Here is a 20,672-nt window from a genome sequence, read left to right on the forward strand (position 1 = left end):
AGTATAATGTTTGGAATAACCATCTCAGACATTCCGATGACATCGTCGATATAACCCCGAGTCTCTGGACGCTGTTTTCAGGAGGGTCCTGCCAATTTGTCGCGGTCGTTGGCGATGTTGCTGCTACTGCTGTTACTGTGTAATCCCAACGGGGTAATGTGTAGGGAATTTTCCAGCATTGCGATGTTTGGCCAATGCCACAGTTGCCTTGTATGTTTGTGTGTTTTTTTGTGTTAGCTTTGGGCAGGAAACCGGACACGGAGAATAAGTCTTTTGCGACCAATATCAGCCATACAAGAGGGGGGTGGGGTTGGGGGTGGTTAGATCGCGTAAATATAAATTTGTCGTTAAACCCACCCACCACCCGACACAGCTAATTAGTCGGGTTTCCACGCACAAAGACGCGCGAATCGGGAATCGAACGCAGAGGTCGTTTTGCTGAGAGGCTCGAATATTGTGACTGCACCGCCGGCCTTGGCTCCCAGGATGAAGACGTGGGGTAGAGAACAGAGACGCAGACAGCGACTTGTTGACTGTGAAGAACATAAAGAGGGTTTGGACAAAGACAAAGATCCCCCGTGTAGCTTGAACAGACTGTTGGGGCAAGTGCTGTTAGCGAGCACCTATGGAGGCCGACACGGCACACGAGGGGGTGGGTGGCCAGCACCGCGCCCGACCGCCTTTGCCACCCCCAGTGGCGATGTTTACACATCGCACCGGCCACACATTTAAGGCTGAGTCGACCTTGGGGAGGCCCAAGACCGTAGTGGCACCAGCGCGCTCACCACTCCCCCACCGCTCCCCGCTGGCACGCACTCGGCAGCGATCTGTGCGTGCGCAAGGTGCAATGCGTGACGCCGTCCACACGGCTCGGAGCAATGAGGTGGAGCTCTCCGCTCCCCCGCCCAGCCCCCCCTCCCTCCCTCTGCTTCCTCGTCACCCTGTCCCGAGCGAGTGGAGGAAGAGGAGGCAGTAGCAGCAGCAGAGCAGCCGCAGCGGGCACGGCCATGGGCAACAGCAGCAGCAGCAGGAGCCCGCAGGCTGTGGGCGCTTAGAGCGAAGAGGGCTCCGTGTGGTGGTGCCAGCTCACGCCGCCTCCTCCTCCTTCTCTCCCGGCTGCGGGGCTCCCACTCGCACCCCTCCTCGCCGCTGCTACCGCAAGTCGCTCACTGGCACAGGTACTCGTACTGCTGCTGCTACTCCTGCTGCTGCTGATTCTACTCAACCTTCTCCTACTCCTGCTGCTGATTCTACTCCTGCTGCTGATTCTACTCCTGCTGCTGATTCTACTCCTGCTGCTGATTCTACTCCTGCTGCTGATTCTACTCCTGCTGCTGATTCTACTCCTGCTGCTGCTCCTGCTGCTTCTACTCATACTCCTGCTGCTCCTTCACCTACTCCTGCTGCCGCTACTCCTCCTGCTGCTCCTACTTACTCGTGGTGCCGGGTGGAGGAGACGTGGTGGCCTCGCCTGGGTCTCTAGCCAGTTGCTGCTGAGTTGGGGATCTCGCCCTCTGTCTACCACGAGTGGTGAGCGAGTTGGAGATCTCGTCCCTCTGTCTACCACGAGTGGTGAGCGAGTTGGGGATCTCGTCCCTCTGTCTACCACGAGTGGCGAGCGAGTTGGAGATCTCGTCCCTCTGTCTACCACGAGTGTTGAGCGAGTTGGAGATCTCGTTCGTCTGCCTATCACGAGTGTTGAGCGAGTTGGAGATCTCGTCCCTCTGCCTACCACGAGTGTTGAGCGAGTTGGGGATCTCGTTCGTCTGCCTACCACGAGTGTTGAGCGAGTTGGGGATCTCGTTCCTCTGCCTACCACGAGTGTTGAGCGAGTTGGGGATCTCGTTCGTCTGCCTACCACGAGTGTTGAGCGAGTTGGGGATCTCGTTCGTCTGCCTACCACGAGTGGTGAGCGAGTTGGGGATCTCGTTCGTCTGCCTACCACGAGTGGCGAGCGAGTTGGGGATCTCGTCCCTCTGCCTACCACGAGTGGTGAGCGAGTTGGGGATCTCGTCCCTCTGTCTACCACGAGTGGTGAGCGAGTTGGGGATCTCGTTCGTCTGCCTACCACGAGTGGTGAGCGAGTTGGGGATCTCGTCCCTCTGTCTACCACGAGTGTTGAGCGAGTTGGGGATCTCGTTCGTCTGCCTACCACGAGTGGTGAGCGAGTTGGGGATCTCGTCCCTCTGTCTACCACGAGTGTTGAGCGAGTTGGGGATCTCGTTCGTCTGCCTACCACGAGTGGTGAGCGAGTTGGGGATCTCGTCCCTCTGCCTACCACGAGTGGTGAGCGAGTTGGGGATCTCGTTCGTCTGCCTACCACGAGTGGTGAGCGAGTTGGGGATCTCGTCCCTCTATCTACCACGAGTGTTGAGCGAGTTGGGGATCTCGTTCGTCTGTCTACCACGAGTGTTGAGCGAGTTGGGGATCTCGTTCGTCTGTCTACCACGAGTGGTGAGCGAGTTGGGGATCTCGTTCCTCTGTCTACCACGAGTGGTGAGCGAGTTGGGGATCTCGTCCCTCTGCCTACCACGAGTGTTGAGCGAGTTGGGGATCTCGTCCCTCTGCCTACCACGAGTGGTGAGCGAGTTGGGGATCTCGTTCCTCTGCCTACCACGAGTGTTGAGCGAGTTGGGGATCTCGTCCCTCTGCCTACCACGAGTGGCGAGCGAGTTGGGGATCTCGTCCCTCTGCCTACCACGAGTGGTGAGCGAGTTGGGGATCTCGTCCCTCTGCCTACCACGAGTGGTGAGCGAGTTGGGGATCTCGTCCCTCTGCCTACCACGAGTGGTGAGCGAGTTGGGGATCTCGTTCTTCTGCCTACCACGAGTGTTGAGCGAGTTGGGGATCTCGTCCCTCTGCCTACCACGAGTGTTGAGCGAGTTGGGGATCTCGTTCCTCTGCCTACCACGAGTGTTGAGCGAGTTGGGGATCTCGTCCCTCTGCCTACCACGAGTGTTGAGCGAGTTGGGGATCTCGTCCCTCTGCCTACCACGAGTGTTGAGCGAGTTGGGGATCTCGTTCTTCTGCCTACCACGAGTGTTGAGCGAGTTGGGGATCTCGTTCTTCTGCCTACCACGAGTGTTGAGCGAGTTGGGGATCTCGTCCCTCTGCCTACCACGAGTGTTGAGCGAGTTGGGGATCTCGTCCCTCTGCCTACCACGAGTGTTGAGCGAGTTGGGGATCTCGTTCCTCTGCCTACCACGAGTGTTGAGCGAGTTGGGGATCTCGTCCCTCTGCCTACCACGAGTGTTGAGCGAGTTGGGGATCTCGTCCCTCTGCCTACCACGAGTGTTGAGCGAGTTGGGGATCTCGTTCCTCTGCCTACCACGAGTGTTGAGCGAGTTGGGGATCTCGTTCCTCTGCCTACCACGAGTGGTGAGCGAGTTGGGGATCTCGTTCGTCTGCCTACCACGAGTGTTGAGCGAGTTGGGGATCTCGTCCCTCTGCCTACCACGAGTGGTGAGCGAGTTGGGGATCTCGTTCGTCTGCCTACCACGAGTGTTGAGCGAGTTGGGGATCTCGTCCCTCTGCCTACCACGAGTGGTGAGCGAGTTGGAGATCTCGTTCGTCTGTCTACCACGAGTTGCTGCTCTCAGTCCCAATGGTGCTGGTCCCAGCCACTTGATCGCTAGTTTATGCTGCAGTACTCTATATGTAGTAGTATTCCTCCTGCAATTGATGTTAGTCCTCTAGCTGGTGTAGTTTGGTGGCCTATGAAGCACTGTGTGTTGATGCAGTCGTGTACGCATTGAACATGTGCTGGGCTGTATAGACCTTGGGTGATGCTGATGGTCTATGCAGTTCTGCGGTGGTACTGTCTGTTAGTACTGCGGTAGTACTCGTGGTTGTTTCGTGGTTATGGTTGTACTTTATTAATCCATAATCTCTGCCATTACATACAATGAAACAAGAAAAGGTAAAAAAGAAAAAAGCAGAGCAATGTAATACAACACACTATTAGACATTATTGTAAAAATAAATAAAAAGTCCATCTTATGTGTTAGTGAATGTTTTTATATTTCATGCAGGAAATGGCAGGAAATTCGTTTTCAAATTTAGATTTTTTTCGGGGGTGGGGCGACCCCAGACCCCCTGGAAGATTTGCTCTCCCCCCCCCCAATGTTGACTCCACGGCTACGGCCTTTGGTGTACTGCGGTCACACGGAGCCGCGCTCCACGTGGGTCTAAGAACTCCGCTGGCCCACGACTCTCATTGACAGCTGCAGGCTCCCTGGACTCTCCCTCTAATCCGTGATGTTCACCCCACTAAGAAGGATCGCGAACCACCCCGCGGTAACTCTACACGTGTACCGGCTCATAGGGCAGCAGCAGCAGCAGGATCTCGCTTTTAATATCGCAGCTGTTCTCGCCCATCATCGGGCATCGGCGTCGTCATTTCCACCTCGTGTTACTTCTCTTCCTACATTTCTGCTGCGTTCGTGAGATGTTGAGTTTTGAAATGTTTTGTCGTTTGAATAATTTGCGACGCTACACAGCGCGTTGTTTGCCTCTTAAGTGTGACTCTTAAATACGCGATTGTTGTGAAGGTGAGGTTAGTGTCCGAGTCTGTATTTATCCTGGAGAAATCCGTAGAGCTATAAAGCTCTTATATTTTCACAGACGTCGAGGCGGGTAACACTCCGTCTGTGCTACTCTCCCGTTTCCTGGGCGAAACGTGGGCGAGGGTTTTGCCCAATCCTGGCCACTGAATACATGAAGTCTGATCGCCCTCCAGACTAACTCCCCAGTGTCTCCACCTCCTCCTTCCTCCTCCCCCGGTGCCCCAGAGGCTCCGTTACCACCCAGCAGACATGGCCAGAGATCCCGAGCCATGGGTGCTCTTCAAGAGGAACCTGCAGGCCACGCTCACCTACTGCAGCGTCTTCTTCACCTTCGGCCTGTGCGCCTCCTTCCTGGGGCCCACGCTGCTGGATCTGCGATGCCAGACCCACAGCTCCCTGGAGGCCATGACCTGGGTGTTCTTCTCGCAGGCCCTGTGCACGCTGCTGGGCAGCGTTCTGGCCGGAATGCTGCTCAAACGGTACGTTGCGTGTCTCGCTCTCTCTCTCGCTTGCTCTCTTTTTTTTACGATCAGTGGAAACAAGAAGATGCTCGGTGTAGTCGGCACTTTGCTTCGTTCATCATTTCGTTTTTTTTTCAAAGCTTTGCTTTATGTGCCCCCCACCCCACCCATTTTAAATTAAATATTTCACTAAAGAGTAAACGCTCTGCTCTCCCTTATCCCTTTCCTCTTTCTACCCCCCCCCCCTCTCTAGCCCCTCTCTCTTACGATCAGAGGAAACAATAAGATGCTCGGTGTAGTCGGCACTTTGCTTCGTTCATCATTTAGTTTTTTTTTTTATAACTTTGCTTTATGTAAACCCCCACCTCTCGCTCACTCTCTCGCTCTCTCTTTTTTTTTACGTTCAGTGGAAACAAGAAGATGCTCGGTGTAGTCGGCACTTTGCTTCGTTCATCATTTCGTAATTTTTTTTTTACTTTGCTTTATGTAAACCCCTACCTCTTGCTCTCTCGCTCACTCATTCTCTCGCTCTCTCGCTCGCTCATTCTCTCGCTCTCTCGCTCGCTCATTCTCTCTCTCGCTCGCTCATTCTCTCTCTCGCTCGCTCATTCTCTCTCTCGCTCGCTCATTCTCTCTCTCGCTCGCTCATTCTCTCTCTCTCTCGCTCATTCTCTCTCTCTCTCTCGCTCATTCTCTCTCTCGCTCTCCAGCAGTGTATCTGTCGGGCAGTCGGCCGTGGTGATGGGATACGCGCGTGTCGCTGGGCGATTCCCAGCCGTGTGAGTTGGGTTCAGTTCGAGTCGGCGAGTTTATCTGTTGCTGGGTGCGTCTCGGCGATTTTATTTCGTATCCTGACCGAGTAACCCTGGGCTGGCCGGAGGGAGTGAATCAGGCGGCAAGCTCGGGTCCCGTCGCGTCGTGTGCTGGACCGCTGCCGTGAGCGGACAGATCGACTCGCCGTTTGACCGCTGTAGTTTAAATGCCGGTCACAGATCCACTCGGACCCTTCGCTCCTCCAGAGTCGGCGCGAATTCGCAGCGCTCTGTGCAGAGTGAACGTTGGTCGTCCTACGGAGAGACCAGCCCCCGCCGTGTAATGTGGAATTTCCACTGGCGGCTCGGGGCCCGCAGTGGAGCAAGCGCTTGAGTCGTTGCTCGGGAGGCCGTTGATCGATGTCCGGTCGCCGGGTTGGCGGCGGCGTTGGTCGCGATTCCTCACCGAGGCAGAGTGAGCAACGTGCAGGCCGCCACCACCATCCACTCGAGCGAGCGCTGCCTCGGCGCTAGAGCCGCAATTATTTACGGGGCAGAAAGACCTCGTGCGATGAGTCATAATGAGGTCTAAACCGGTCTACAATTCTCTACTTGTTTATGCAAATGTTTATCGTAGATGTATAGGTGACGTGTGCATTGTGAAATGCGCGGCTTTGTTGGTAAGCGAACTTGATTATCACGAAGGTGGCCAACGACCTGGGCATTCATTTGCGCTCCGAGTTTCGAATGTAGTAATCCTTGTTCCCGCGCCCTACAAACAAACGGCGCTCTTGACGTTCGCAGGGAAAATAATTTCTATTATGTTTTATTTTTATTATTTTATTACTTCCCTTCTACGTGACTTTACCGAAAGAACCAAGAAGAAAAATAATTTCTCTGCGTTTAGTAGCAGGGGCCGTGGAGCGGGAGGGAAGGGAGGAGGGGGAAGAACAGGGGGTGGGAAGGGAGGAGGGGGAGGGAGGAGTGGGAGGGGGAGGGAGGGGGAGGGAGGGAGGGGGGGGGAGGGAGGGAAGGAGAGGAGCAGGGGGAGGGAGGGAAGGAGAGGAGCAGGGGGAGGGAGGGAAGGAGAGGAGCAGGGGGAGGGAGGGAGGGAGGGGGGAGGGGGAGGGAGGGAGGGGGGGAGGGGGAGGGAGGGAAGGAGAGGAGCAGGGGGAGGGAGGGAAGGAGAGGAGCAGGGGGAGGGAGGGAAGGAGAGGAGCAGGGGGAGGGAGGGGGGGAAGGGTGTCAGGGTGAGAATGTAGCCGTACCGGGGTCGGTGTTGGAGCAGTGTCGACTCGGCTCGGCTCCCATGTGATGATCGTTGCGAAAACATCGCGAGAGGCGACTCGGAGCCGTCACGCCTGAGGTCCCTGGGCCCCGGCCCTCGGTTCGGTGCCTTTCCGAAGGGGGTTACGATTTACGAAGAGCAGCGGTGACAACAAACCGCGATAAACAACTGCGGCAGTCGGTATTGGCGCGTGAAGTCCGCCCGCTAAGTGTGCTCCCAGATTGATGTTTCGGCAAACGCGACCGCTGAGACTGACAAGAGCAGTGATGGTGATAATGACCACGTGGGGGGGGGCGGTAAGGAGAGGGCGGTCGCAGCGACACCCGTCCAGACTCGCCGCAGAGACTCCCAGAAACCCATTTTGGGTGTCTCTGGGAGACTCTGGCTCCCCTGGCCCTGCACGGAGAGTGTGGGGAGCGCCACTGCCCCCCGACTTCTTCTTCGCACGACCCCGTCGATCGCGCTCTTCGTGTCCGGGGGCACGGAGCCTCCTCGCCGGCGGAACTTCGGAGGAGCCTAAAATATCTCGGCGTTAATTGCCGCGCGGCGGTTAACATCGTCGTGACGGTTTGGCGGCAATTTTCGGTGGACGAGAAGCAACTGCGCTTCGCCGTGCCGGGCCTGCCGCGGGTATTTCGCGTTTGCATCATAATTGCAGCCGTGTCGGGGGGGGGGGGCGGCGAAGAAACACCACCCTCCTCCTGGGATGCCCCTCGGCGAGCGGCGCGTCCAGTCCTTTCGGGGAACAGCCTCGGAAGATTGAACCCCCCCCCGCGCTTCTGGAGTGAAGTTGGCTGCGTGGGTCCATGGACGAACAGCTTTTGTGAGTCCATGGGCCCAAGCAGAGCGCGGTGACCACCTGCGGTAGCAAAGCTCTCGGTGCGCCGACGCGTTTGTGCGACCAATGAGAGTGGAGCGTTTGATAACTCGCTCGTCTCCGGCTGTCGTTGCATGATTCTGTGTTTTTGGCCACACAGACGGATTGGAAGCGGTAACGTTGTGCCACCTCTGGTGGTGGTCCCGGTGAGTGAACCACCGCGGCTCAGAGACGACAGATTGGCGCTTCACCATTTGTCAGTCGCACGATTTTTTGTTGAGTTTCAAGATTCCGCCCGTCTACCCAGGAAAGGCCTCGCTGAGTCTCAAGGCTCATTTTCTGGAGGGTCCTGCCAAGTTTGTCGCAGTAAGGGGTCCATGCAGCTGCTACTGCTGCTGCTGTGTATATCCCAATATGAGTAATTTCCAGGCATTGTTATGTTACGGCCAGCACTAATGACATTGTGTGGCTTTAGTTGAGCTATGGGAGGAGAACACTGGAGCACCTAGAGGAGTTGAGCTATGGGAGGAGGACACTGGAGCACCTAGAGGAGTTGAGCTATGGGAGGAGAACACTGGAGCGTCTAGAGGAGTTGAGCTATGGGAGGAGGACACTGGAGCGTCTAGAGGAGTTGAGCTAAGGGAGGAGAACACTGGAGCGTCTAGAGGAGTTGAGCTATGGGAGGAGGACACTGGAGCGCCTAGAGGAGTTGAGCTATGGGAGGAGGACACTGGAGCGTCTAGAGGAGTTGAGCTAAGGGAGGAGAACACTGGAGCACCTAGAGGAGTTGAGCTATGGGAGGAGGACACTGGAGCACCTAGAGGAGTTGAGCTAAGGGAGGAGAACACTGGAGCGCCTAGAGGAGAGACACACACAGACCAGGGGTAGAGAGAACGTGCAACCTCCACACAGACAGCCGCCACAGTCAGGAATTGAACCCAGGCTCTTCTTGCTGTGAAGTAGGAGCGTTATCACGGCCGCCACCAACACCATCCTACGGCCCAGCGAGTGTCTGCATTCTATGCCTTTTAGATTGCACAATCGATGGACGGACTGTCTGTTGCCAGGCGGAGAACTCCTCACGGAGGGGGACTTGGGTAGACCGATGACAGCCGACGGAATGAAACAAAATAGCAGATGGAAAAGTCGCTCGCGCAGCAGAATTCGAACGTTACTGCCGACGCCTTTATTAAAATAACTGCCGTGATTGCAAAATGCTGCCATCGTACCGCAGGCTACAAAGTGACAAGCAAATGAGGCGGAAATGGCCGCACTCGGAGAACTTTCCAAACGGCGTCCGGGTTCTCGTAGGATACGGCTCGGCTGCGGTCAAATCAGGTGGAGGGGTTGTGAAATGGAACCCGGCCTTCGCCGATTTTATTTGGTTCGATCACCGGTGACCACTGCAAACCGAGCACCGTTTCATCTCCATTGGCGCCTGGAACCAAAACGGTGAACCGCGGTTCTCAGCAGTTCGTTCGAACCCCCCCCCCCCCCCAGGCACGCGGGGGGACCGTTACTGCTCAAACAGCCGCGTAGACAATTCGGCAACCCACTTTCTGTGTTGCCACAACCTGGCTGCCTCGCAGCCACGACCAGTTGGGAGTTCTAAAGACCCAGTCTCCAAAGCGCCGGGTTACGGATGTGTTCCAAAAAAAGGGGGAAACCCCTATTATTATATTTTGGTACTGGCAAATGAGGTCTAATGGTGAGGATGGATGTGTTCCACTTTATGAGCCACACACTGGAGTCGATCACTCGCTCAAGAAAAGTAAACCACGCTTTATAAAATCATCGATCGACCTCGCCAACGTTCCCAGTGTCAATGAACGCAACATTCCAGGCCAAGCGCCTGTTGACCGTTGCCAACCCATCGAACAGCAGTGAGGCCGACGCAGCCGGAGGCTGGTTTCATCCTCATAGGGACTCATCAGTGCGGTACAGTCATCATTGTTCACTGCTGCCATGTGGCTCTGAGAGCCCCATAAACGGAGAAGCCTCACAACTGTACGTTGTAGGGACGCCCTTAGCACACGCCGAACGAAAATAAATAATTCAAATCTGTAAATGACGAGAAAACCGACCGTTTTCTCCGCTCTCTGAGCTGGTGGTCTCTGATAAAATGGCCTCGCATTCAGTTCTCTTGAGTTGGTGGTCTCGACAAGGCTGAGCGCTTTTGTACGTGCAATGCTACACACCTGCGTGTGCGTGTGTGTGTTGGTAAACCTACGCAAGGCTGTTGAGAGAAGAGTATGTGTGTGTTAAGCGCTTTGTGGAGTTTCTGTGCCGCATTGCCCGACAGCAGCTGTCGAATGGACTCCCGCTTAATTAATTTTAATCGAGTGTCCTTCAGGCAAAACTGCATCTCGCACTGCTGTACAAGACGACAGCAAGACCATACAAAGGAAAACAAATATATATTTTGCCCCTCGCAAGACAAAGAGCGCACCCAGACCCAAGGTCAAGTCAATTAAAGGCCAAAGTAAACAAAACTGTTTCTAGATGGGACTGAATAGCGGCAGGGGAACGTGCCGCTTATGACCTTACCGCACCCCACACCGCGTTCCGTGTTCTCCACCAGCAGCTTGGTCCCCCCCCCCTCCTTTTCAAGAGCGCTTTCATTCCGAACTATTTTAAGTGTTGCTGGTGATTATTTGTTTCCCGGTAGGCCGGACGAGACACGGTGAACTTCCGTTTGGCGTCGCCCGCACCGAGATCGGTGACGGATCGCTCACCCCGCGGTTGCCCTGCCGTACCAAGAGGCTGGCCCCTGCCGTAGAAATGTCTCTGCAGCCAGTGGTTGAAATTCCACGTTCTCATGGCCGAGGCCAGCTGCTCCAGACTTCCCACAGAGCAGTACTCATCTAATGACTCCTATAGAGATAATGGCGCGAGGTGACCCCTTGGCTGGGATTTGAACCCAGGACCGCGGGTCACGAGTTCTGACCGTGGTGCCGCGCTGGCTGGACTTGAGAGAGAGAGAAGGAGGGAGACAGATGGATGGTGCGTGGTGCGTGTGCCCCAATGGCGGTCGCGTCTCCCAGCGAGAGTTTCTAAATTGCTCGCGCATCCGCTCGCCGTCACCGGCGCTCGTGCGTGTCCGTGTGCGTGTCTGTGTGCGTGTCCGTGTGCGTGTCTGTGTGCGTGTCTGTGTGCGTGTCTGTGTGCGTGTCTGTGTGCGTGTCTGTGTGCGTGTCTGTGTGCGTGTCTGTGTGCGTGTCTGTGTGCGTGTCCGTGTCCGTGTGCGTCGTCTCCCCGCACCTGCTGCTCGTGAAAGGCGGACGGCGCGCCCGCACACAAAGCTGTTTGCGCGCGTGCGGCTGCACGGATCGCTGAGCGAGCGAGCGGAGTGTGCACAGCGTGGCTTTCATTTCCTCGCCTCCGCCACCGCCGCTGGGGCTTTCACTGCGAGCGCACGGCTCTGTTGGCACATCCTGGCTTTTGTTGAGCGTGCGGGCGTCGATCGTGGGGCGAACGCTCGCCGCCGCCAGTGACTTTCCGCGCTCGTGCCTTGAACGCACGCCGCGTCCGAGGCTGCATTGGGTACCGCGAAGTTCTCGGAGGGGGTTTTAAAGTCAATCTTATTTGCGGTGGGTGTTCCTCTCCGCATGATCACCTTCGAATAATAATATTAATATACGTTGGCTTGTTTATTGTGTGCAGTAGGTCGCACGCTGACGATTGCCGGCGATGCGGCGTCTGTCTCCAAGCGTCTGCGCCAAGCGCCGTACTTTCGTAAGCGTACGAGAGTACGACGCTACAGGTTCTGCCGGTGACTTCCCCACGATTCCAAAACTTGAGGGAAACGAACCAAACGCCCCAGTGCAGTGGTCGTCTGGTCTTCTCTCTTTAGACTTGCTGAGCCTTTCGTAGGTAAACAATTGGCAGTAGCATGATTATTATTATTTTGGCTGCTGCCGATTGAAGTAAAACGTCCAAGCAGCTTCCTGTGTGCGCCGGCCGGCGTGACCTCCCCCACCGCGGCCCCGCGCACCGCCTGGGGCCACGCGGCCCCCAAACCTTCACGACCCCTGGGGGGGGGGGGGGGGGGCCTCAGACGACCACGGGGCCCAGTTCAGGCTCTCTCGGGCCTCGCACGCGAAGGGCCGGGCGCGGTGCTCTGCATCGTGAATCCGGCGACCCGAATTGTGTTCTCGGCCACAGGTCGACGTGAGTGGCGAGCGAATGCTGATCGAGTCGTGGGGCTCCCCCACCCTTCGCTGAGCCGCACTGACCGGCGTGGTGAAGTATGGTCAGAAACAATCCCCACGACTGACGCGGCGTGGGAAGGATTTCCCGCAGCAGCGGATTGAAAAAGGACCGTAAGTTACAATTTTTGGTTCTTTCGGTAAAGTCACGTAGAAGGGAAATAATAAAATAATAAAAATATAAACCAATAAAAAATCCTCATGACGTGATTGCTTGTGTTGCAGTCGAAACGTCGTGAGAATTTTTTTTATATTTATATTATTTTATTATTTCCCTTTTACGTGACTTTACCGAAAGAACCAAGAATATGAATCACTGCAGTCACGAAAGCTTTAAATCAAGACTGTAAGTTATGTTTACGATTCAAGAAAACGTTTCAGAGTTTCCGTGCTTTCAGCAGCGCCTTGCTGCGCGAGGCAGCAGACCCCGGACTCTGACCCGCATTGTTTCTGGCTGTCACAATTCGCACCTGGCCCTGCCCCCCACCCACCGCCACGCCAAGAATCTTCGTCTTGCACGTGTGGTGCGGGTTCGCGTTGCCTGCGTCGACGTGGCTGTATTTGTTTTTTTAATTAAGCCGCTCCTAGCCGCGGCTCTGATTTCAGTTCCCTGCCAATGTACACATGAACGCTTTAAGCAGCAGATATGATAATTTGATAATAATTCAGATCAATCCGAATTCGCTCGGAGCCTTAGCACCATTGCATTAGTTCGGATCATCATAGTTTCAGGGCAAATTTGTATTACTTAGGGGGGGGGTTGTGGATTTTTGGGTTATTTCACCCCATGTCATGTGACATCACTCTTGTTGAGAAAAGCGTGGAAGTGACATTGACCACGTTGCTCCTACGTCACCGCATTAATTCGCAACGGCGTCAAAATTGAGATCGGACTAAATTTCCGCGAGTGGACCGGATTTTGGGATTTTTCGTATTTGCACAAATAGCGTTCGCTCGTGTACGCGTGCCGTGTCATCTTAACGGGCGCTCGCTGACGTGTACGTGTGCCGTGTCATCTTAACGGGCGCTCGCTGACGTGTACGTGTGCCGTGTCATCTTCACGGGCGATCGCTAACGGCGCCCTCCCCTGCGGAGAGCCGTGGAGCTTCCGCACCGCAGATAGCTGCTGCCCGCTGGGTTGGCGCTCCGCTGGATGTCTTGCAGAGTCGTTGGCGCCGCGACGTCGATGCCGTTTGTTCCATCGTGAAGCTGCTCCTGTGTCAGCGATGGACGGCATGTGCGCTGTGAGCGTCAAGGAATGCGAGGCTGCGAAGGCTCGCGGCAGGCCCGTCCGTGATGAGCTGCAGTTTATGAGAGTGACCTAAGACGAGAGGATCGCAATGCAGTTGTTCAGGAACCACTGATGGTTGTTGATGAATGCGCAGAAGCCGCATGCGTTTTGCACGTCCCTCCGTTGCTGCTGTGGACTTGCCGATGATCGGTACCAGCGGTGTCAAGATCGGCCTCTGTAGAGGAGGCTCGTGAAGGACGCTGCTACTGGGCAGTTGGAGGCAGTCGCCCTCCAACAACAACGGAGGGCGGAGGAGCGACGCTCACAACGACGAGCGGAGCGCCGGGTGGCTAAAGCACAGCAAGTTGGCACAGTAGGGGGCACAGGTGGTGCATCGGCCAGTCATCTCAGTCAGTCGACCCGTGGCACCTGGGTCTGCCCCGTGACCTCCTGCCAGCGGGCGTTCGACACTTCACGTGGCCTCAAAGTGCACATGGCCTGGCACAAGCGTCGTGGTGACGTCACCGCCACTTAGTGGCGAATGGCGGTTGTTGTTGTTGTTGCTGTTTGACGCTTGGGGCCTGCGCGTTTCTCGTCGTGTGGCAGATTTGAGTGAACTCCAATCGAAGAAGAACTTTTCAGCAAATGTTCATTCACCCTCGGCAGGACAGCAGAGCACCAACACACGACGTCACAGATGTGAAATACAGCGACAAACACACAACGTTACAGATGTGAAATACAGCGACAAGAAAAGAGGAGGGTATCGTCACCGTGCGACCCTCTCCCCGTGGCGGCATTCTGCCGCGGGCAGCCTCGGCGCAGTGAGCAACTCAATAAAGAAAGGGGCGGACGAGCCACCGCTTTGACTCCTCGTGGAGGAGGGGAGGGGGAGACCCACCCACCCCACGCTGCGCTGACGCTCCGTATCGCTGGGCTCCGTATCGCTTGGCTACGTTTGCACTTTGCCTGTTGCAGCGCAGCCCCTGAAACCGCCGCCCCACAACGCACTGTTAACGCGTCGAGGTTTACATTCCACAGTCATTTCCTGTTCGCGCTCCGATCGCGATGGGGCTTTGCTCATCGCCGTGGGCAAGCCCCGAGCCGGCGGTGCCAGTTCCATGTTGCTCTGGCCGGAGTCTGCCTCTCCACAGGAATCGTTGTTGACTCTATGGAGCCCAGCCCATGGTCGATTCTTGCTGTCTCGATGGGTTCATCTCAACTCGCGGTTACGTGACGCGTACAGCAACGAACAGCATCTTCTCCAAAGACGCTGGTACTTGATAATTGGTTTTTTACCCTTTTATTTGGCAACAAAACTGACACCTTTTTTACGAGGAGTCATGTTTGCATAGACCACAATACCTGCAGTCATAATGCAAACAAAAAACATAACTCTGATCATGTATGCACTGTCCTTGAAGTTGATTGGTCCACACCCGAGACAGCTTTCCTTAGAGCCTAGTCTCACATGGGTTGGACCAGATGACGCCAAAAGGCGCACAACTCAAAGACAATGCACCATCAGAGTATGAGAGCTCGGGGTAAGCATTTACACCATTGGAACCTCATTTGCCAGTAAAAAATATAATTGTTTTTTTACCAATCATATTTTTTACTGGCAAATGAGGTACCAATGGTGTAAACGCTGGTACTTGTTTTCACGATGCCGGAGGAGGGTTTCCACCTGCTAAGTACAAAACCCCCGCCAAGAACGCACCGTGACGAGCGTCAGAGCGGAGGGCCCCACGTGTCGTGGAGTGTGGTGCGTCGCTCACCTCGCGCAAACGTAGACTCTCAATGTCCCTCGCTCCTGAAAAATCCCGGACAGGTGGCAACCCCCAGCCCGGAGTGACGATGGGTGGAGAGAACCCTCGGCCGGCCTGTGCGAGTTTGTCGACTTTGGACTTTGAGTCGCGCGCCGCAGCGACGCCCGGCCAGGCGTGAGCCCCGCGTCCGGGATTGAGACGAATGCGAGAGAGCACGTCGGGAGGGGGGGGGGGGGGGGGATCTGTGTGAGCGCACTGCGAGGGTGACCCCTACGACCCACGGAGGGGTCGCGTGGACTCGGGGCTCGGAGCGGCGGTGCGGTGGGTTGGACGCAGTGCCGTGATCCCTCGGCGGCCTGGGCTCGCCTGCCGGCCACGAGCAACGATGTCTAAACCGATCCTGTCCACCGCCCCCCCGCACCCTTTGCCAGCCCTCACTGGTGAGGTATGGTTCACCAGTGTGGTTTAACAACCGCCACAACGTGGGGAAGCCTTCATCCAGCAGTGGATTGACTCGGGCCGCGTGTCCTCGTTGGGACGTGTTGCTCGGCTCACACCGCACTGACCAGCGTGGTGAAGTATGGCCAAACAGCCCCCACGGCCGCGTAGGGTGGTTCGTGGTTGGGCGTTCCTGCGGGGGGGAGGGGGGGGCGTGGGGGAACGCGCGTGGCTCGATCGTGCGATCAGAATAACGCGCGGCACCTGGGGCGCCACCTGGGCGCCCGATCGGCAACGCTTCGAGATGCAATTGCTGATGCAGTCAAACGCAGCAGAGTTTGTTTGTTAGAGTTTGAAACGCCCTTGAATGTTTCCTCCTTGGCAGTGTAAGTCATTGGAACCGGCTGGGCAAGGGGCAGGACTGGTTTTCTCAAGTTCAGCCACGCGTCGGAGTGCGTGGCGGGGTGAGCGTGGCGGGGTGAGCGTGGCGGGCTGAGCGGCGGGGTGAGCGTGGCGGGGTGAGCGGCGGGGTGAGCGGCGGGGTGAGCGTGGCGGGGTGAGCGGCGGGGTGAGCGTGGCGGGGTGAGCGGCGGGGTGAGCGGCGGGGTGAGCGTGGCGGGGTGAGCGGCGGGGTGAGCGTGGCGGGGTGAGCGTGGCGGGGTGAGCGGCGGGGTGAGCGGCGGGGTGAGCGGCGGGGTGAGCGGCGGGGTGAGCGGCGGGGTGAGCGGCGGGGTGAGCGGCGGGGTGAGCGGCGGGGTGAGCGGCGGGGTGAGCGGCGGGGTGAGCGGCGGGGTGAGCGGCGGGGTGAGCGGCGGGGTGAGCGGCGGGGTGAGCGGCGGGGTGAGCGGCGGGGTGAGCGGCGGGGTGAGCGGCGGGGTGAGCGGCGGGGTGAGCGGCGGGGTGAGCGGCGGGGTGAGCGGCGGGGTGAGCGGCGGGGTGAGCGGCGGGGTGAGCGGCGGGGTGAGCGGCGGGGTGAGCGGCGGGGTGAGCGGCGGGGTGAGCGGCGGGGTGAGCGGCGGGGTGAGCGGCGGGGTGAGCGGCGGGGTGAGCGGCGGGGTGAGCGGCGGGGTGAGCGGCGGGGTGAGCGGCGGGGTGAGCGGCGGGGTGAGCGGCGGGGTGAGCGGCGGGGTGAGCGGCGGGGTGAGCGGCGGGGTGAGCGGCGGGGTGAGCGGCGGGGTGAGCGGCGGGGTGAGCGGCGGGGTGAGCGGCGGGGTGAGCGGCGGGGTGAGCGGCGGGGTGAGCGGCGGGGTGAGCGGCGGGGTGAGCGGCGGGGTGAGCGGCGGGGTGAGCCTCACAGCCACAGGTGGTCGCCAGCAAACACGAGGGTCCCCGCCGTCGGCGCAGAGCCAGAGAAGCCGGACGGCAGTGGTTGTGGTGGTGGTGGTCATGGCGGTTGTCATGGTGGTGGTGGTGACGGTGGTGGTGTTGGTGGTCATGGTCGTGGTGGTGGCGGTTGTCGTGGTGGTGGTGGCGACGGTGGTGGTGGCAGTGGTCGTGGTGGTGGTGTTGGTGGTGGCGGTGGTGGCGGTGTTGGTGTTGGTGGCGAGACTGCTGCTGCTGCATCTGGCAGCCTGTCGTGATCCCACGCTGTGGAGGCAGCAGCAGCAGCAGCAGCGAAGGAGGCCTGTGGATCACGCACAGATGTTGCGAAAGTCCCTTCCCGTGGCTGACGAGGAGGTGCCATACCCTGGCTCGCCAGCAGAAGGCGGGACAGGAAGTGGACTAATCTCCTTTTCTTTCCATCTGTACGGGGATCGAGTGTTGCCCCCTTGCGTGCGTGGATTTTCTCCGGTCGGTTTCCTCCTACCTGTACAAACACTCGTACGTTGGCGGAAAAAACATCTTAAAATACAAACCCAATGAAGGATCCTCCTGAAGAAGCGGCCTTGGACCCGGCGTGGCTCTGCTGGACGAACGAGAAGACGAAGACGACGATGACGAAGACGACGATGATGAAGGGCTCGGCGCGTCGAGTGGGGGGCCCGCGGCTCTGCGGGATCAGAGAAGCCACGTCAAGACCATTGCACCGTAGCAAGCGGGTAACGACGACAGCAACAACAACAATAGTAAGAGTGATAATGCGATTCGTAACGTGCTCGATGCCCTTTAACTCCGGCCAGGTGGCTCCGGGCTAGAGCGAGCGGCTCGCACATCGGAGGGAAGGTTGCGAGCTCGTGGTGTGGGCGGGGGCGGCTGCGAGTCTGACGGTGTAAAAATTAGAAGAATGGGAAAATGCCACGGTATTTGTAAAAAGTGCCGAGTCGAAGCGTTTCGACAAGGTCATGCCCTGGGGGCAGTGAGCTAAGACACGGGCGGCTGATCGCACAGGGAGGGTTCGGAGGGGCACAGACAGACAGCGTTACATGGATGATCGTTGTTGTTGCTTCGTTGCGAAACGTCCAGTCGTTGGGTGTGGTGGTGGGTGGCTGGGTAGTCCGCGTGCCTAGCCACCGCATGCCTAAACAGCCAGATAGTGGGGGCTAAATGGGTACGGTACGGCTGGAGAAGCGATAAAGGATGTGGATCTGAGTGGACTTGTTGATGACCGGTATCAGCGGTGTCAAGATCGGCCTCTGTGGAGGAGGCTCATGAAGGACGCTACTACTGGGCAGTTAGAGGCAATTTTCCTCCAACGAAAGCGGAGGTTACGGGAGTGACACTCACGACGAGTGAAACGCCGGGTGGCTAAAACTCGAGCTGGCACAGTGGGCAGTACAGCTGGTGCATCTGTCCGTCATCTCGGTCAGTCGACCCATGGCACCTGCAGGATCTGTCCCGTAACCTCCTGCTAGCGAGCCTTTGACACGTGGCCTCAAAGTGCACCTAGCCTGCCATAGGCGTCATGGTGACGTCACCGCTACATAGCGGCGAACGACGGTTGGGGGTTTGTAATGGACACCGATAACTATCTAACAATCTTGGGAACAGGGTTGGGGGATCGCAGAGAGATGGGAGCTAAGATGAGGATAGGCGACACGTTGCTGCTAGGAATCAAGATGCCACTTGTATGAACAGTAGAGAAAGTACGTTTCTGATGGCAAGACATCTCAACTAGAAAGGTCCTTGATGAAAAATGTAAAAGGCTTATATCTGTTCTCACTGTGAAATGATCGTGCAAGGCCATGTATCAATGTGCCAAAACGTGGAAGCGTCCAACCAATGCGGAGTATCCTTGATGACGTAGGTGTCAGAAACTAGACACGGGCGGAGAAAATTAAACTAAAACTGGAGCACGTGACCAGGAACGCTTCAAGAAGCGGATTTATACAAATGATGGATTCGATACCATGGTTGGGTGAACGCTGGTGTGGTGATTGTCGGTGAGCGCGAGGTTATCTGTAGTCCTTTGTTATCACGGTCGTCCACGTTTCACTTGGCGGCGTTGTTGTTGTTGTTTGTGTTGTACCTGTCGCTTTGCTGTCCCTGTTCTATTTTGATGGCTCTTGCTGCTCTTGCATCGTTATAATTCACCGTGGTCATTTGTGGTGGTGTTCGAATTCGTAGTTGTTGTTGCAGTATAATCGTGGTTGTGGTATAATTGTGGTATAATTGTGGTTGTGGTATAATAGTGGTTTTGGTTGTTGTGGTTGTTGCGGTATGATCATGGTTGCAGTATAATAGTAATTGCAGTATAATTGTGATTGTGGTATAATAGTGGTTATGGGAAAATTGTGGTTGTGGTTGCGGTATAATTGTGGTTGCGGTATAATAGTGGTTGCGGTATAATAGTGGTTGCGGTATAATAGTGGTTGCGGTATAATAGTGGTTGCGGTATAATAGTGGTTGTGGTTGTTGTTTAGAGTGTCGGCGGCGCCGCTGCTGTTCGTGGCGACGCTCTCCGTGTCGGTGCTCTTCGTGGTGGTGCCGCTGTGCTCGCACGTCGTGCTGCTCGCGCTCGTGCTGGCGCTCGTGGGACTCGCCATGGGCTGCATCGACACCATCGCCAACACGCAGATCCTGCGCCTCTTCCAGCACAACGCCTCGCCCTTCCTGCAGGTGCGGCACCGGCGCCCCGCAGGGGATAGAGAGACTGGGGGGGGGGGTGGGGGGGGGGGTGGGGGGGGGCCGCCCTGCATGAGAGGGAGACGCTCTGTAGGCGAGACGGACCCTGCAGGTGCGACGTCACGGTGCAAACAGCCTCGATGGTGATCACGTGTAGAATGACGATGATGACGGCAGCAGCGCTGTCTGTGACGACACCAGCAATGACCCTGGCGACCGCTCCCCCCCGCCCCCCCCCAACTCTCCCGTCCAGGCTCTGCATTTCTGGGCAGGCCTGGGCGGCCTCCTGAGCCCTCTGATCGCCGAGCCCTTCCTGTCGGACGACCACTGCCTGCTGACGGCCAACGCCACGGTGCACAACTTCTCCAAGCTGGAGTCGCTGCGCAGCGAGCTGGTGCCGCACCACGTGGCGGCGCGGCACGACGCCGTCGTGCTGCCGCTGAGCGGGCGCGCCGTCACCAACGTGCAGTACGCCTTCTGGATCATGGCCTTCATCAACGTGAGGCCCGGACCCCCAGACCCCCAGCCAGACCCCCCCCACCCCACCCAGACCCCCCCCACCCAGACCCCCCCCCCCCTACCCAGACCCCCCCCACCCAGACCCCCCCCCCCCACCCAGACCCCCCCCCACCCAGACCCTCCCCACCCAGACCTCCCCCCCACCCAGACCCCCCCCACCCAGACTCCCCCCCCTCCCAGACCCCCCCCCCACCCAGACCCCCCCCACCCAGACCTACCCCCACCCAGACCCTCCCCACCCAGACCCTCCCCACCCAGACCTCCCCCCCACCCAGACCTCCCCCCCACCCAGACGACCCCCCCTCCCAGACCCCCCTCCCACCCAGACCCCCCCCACCCAGACCCCCCCCCACCCAGACCCTCCCCACCCAGACCCTCCCCACCCAGACCCCCCCCCACCCAGACCCTCCCCACCCAGACCCCCCCCCACCCAGACCCCCCCCCACCCAGACCCCCCCCCACCCAGACCCTCCCCACCCAGACCCTCCCCACCCAGACCTCCCCCCCACCCAGACGACCCCCCCTCCCAGACCCCCCCCCCACCCAGACCCCCCCCACCCAGACCCCCCCCCACCCAGACCCTCCCCACCCAGACCCTCCCCACCCAGACCCCCCCCCACCC

The 20,672-nt window shown here is 57.9% G+C and overlaps 1 protein-coding gene across 2 annotated transcripts in view; it reads left to right on the forward strand.

The window, feature by feature from the left end:
- Positions 1-920: 920 nt before the first annotated feature.
- Positions 921-20,672, forward strand: part of SLC60A1 (solute carrier family 60 member 1) — a 38,885-nt gene continuing 19,133 nt past the window's right edge. The window contains exons 1-4 of one of the 2 annotated variants that reach the window (XM_078612188.1): positions 921-1,178; positions 4,791-5,044; positions 19,330-19,525; positions 19,785-20,030. In XM_078612188.1, coding sequence (XP_078468314.1) covers positions 4,815-5,044; positions 19,330-19,525; positions 19,785-20,030 — 672 coding nt within the window. In that variant the 5' untranslated portion in view covers positions 921-1,178; positions 4,791-4,814. The remainder of the gene's footprint in view (positions 1,179-4,790; positions 5,045-19,329; positions 19,526-19,784; positions 20,031-20,672) is intronic. The other variant, XM_078612187.1, reaches the window with a different exon arrangement.

Source organism: Lampetra planeri, chromosome 38, assembly GCF_965212315.1.
Source record: "Lampetra planeri chromosome 38, kcLamPlan1.2.h2, whole genome shotgun sequence".
NCBI classification, from domain to species: domain Eukaryota; kingdom Metazoa; phylum Chordata; class Hyperoartia; order Petromyzontiformes; family Petromyzontidae; genus Lampetra; species Lampetra planeri.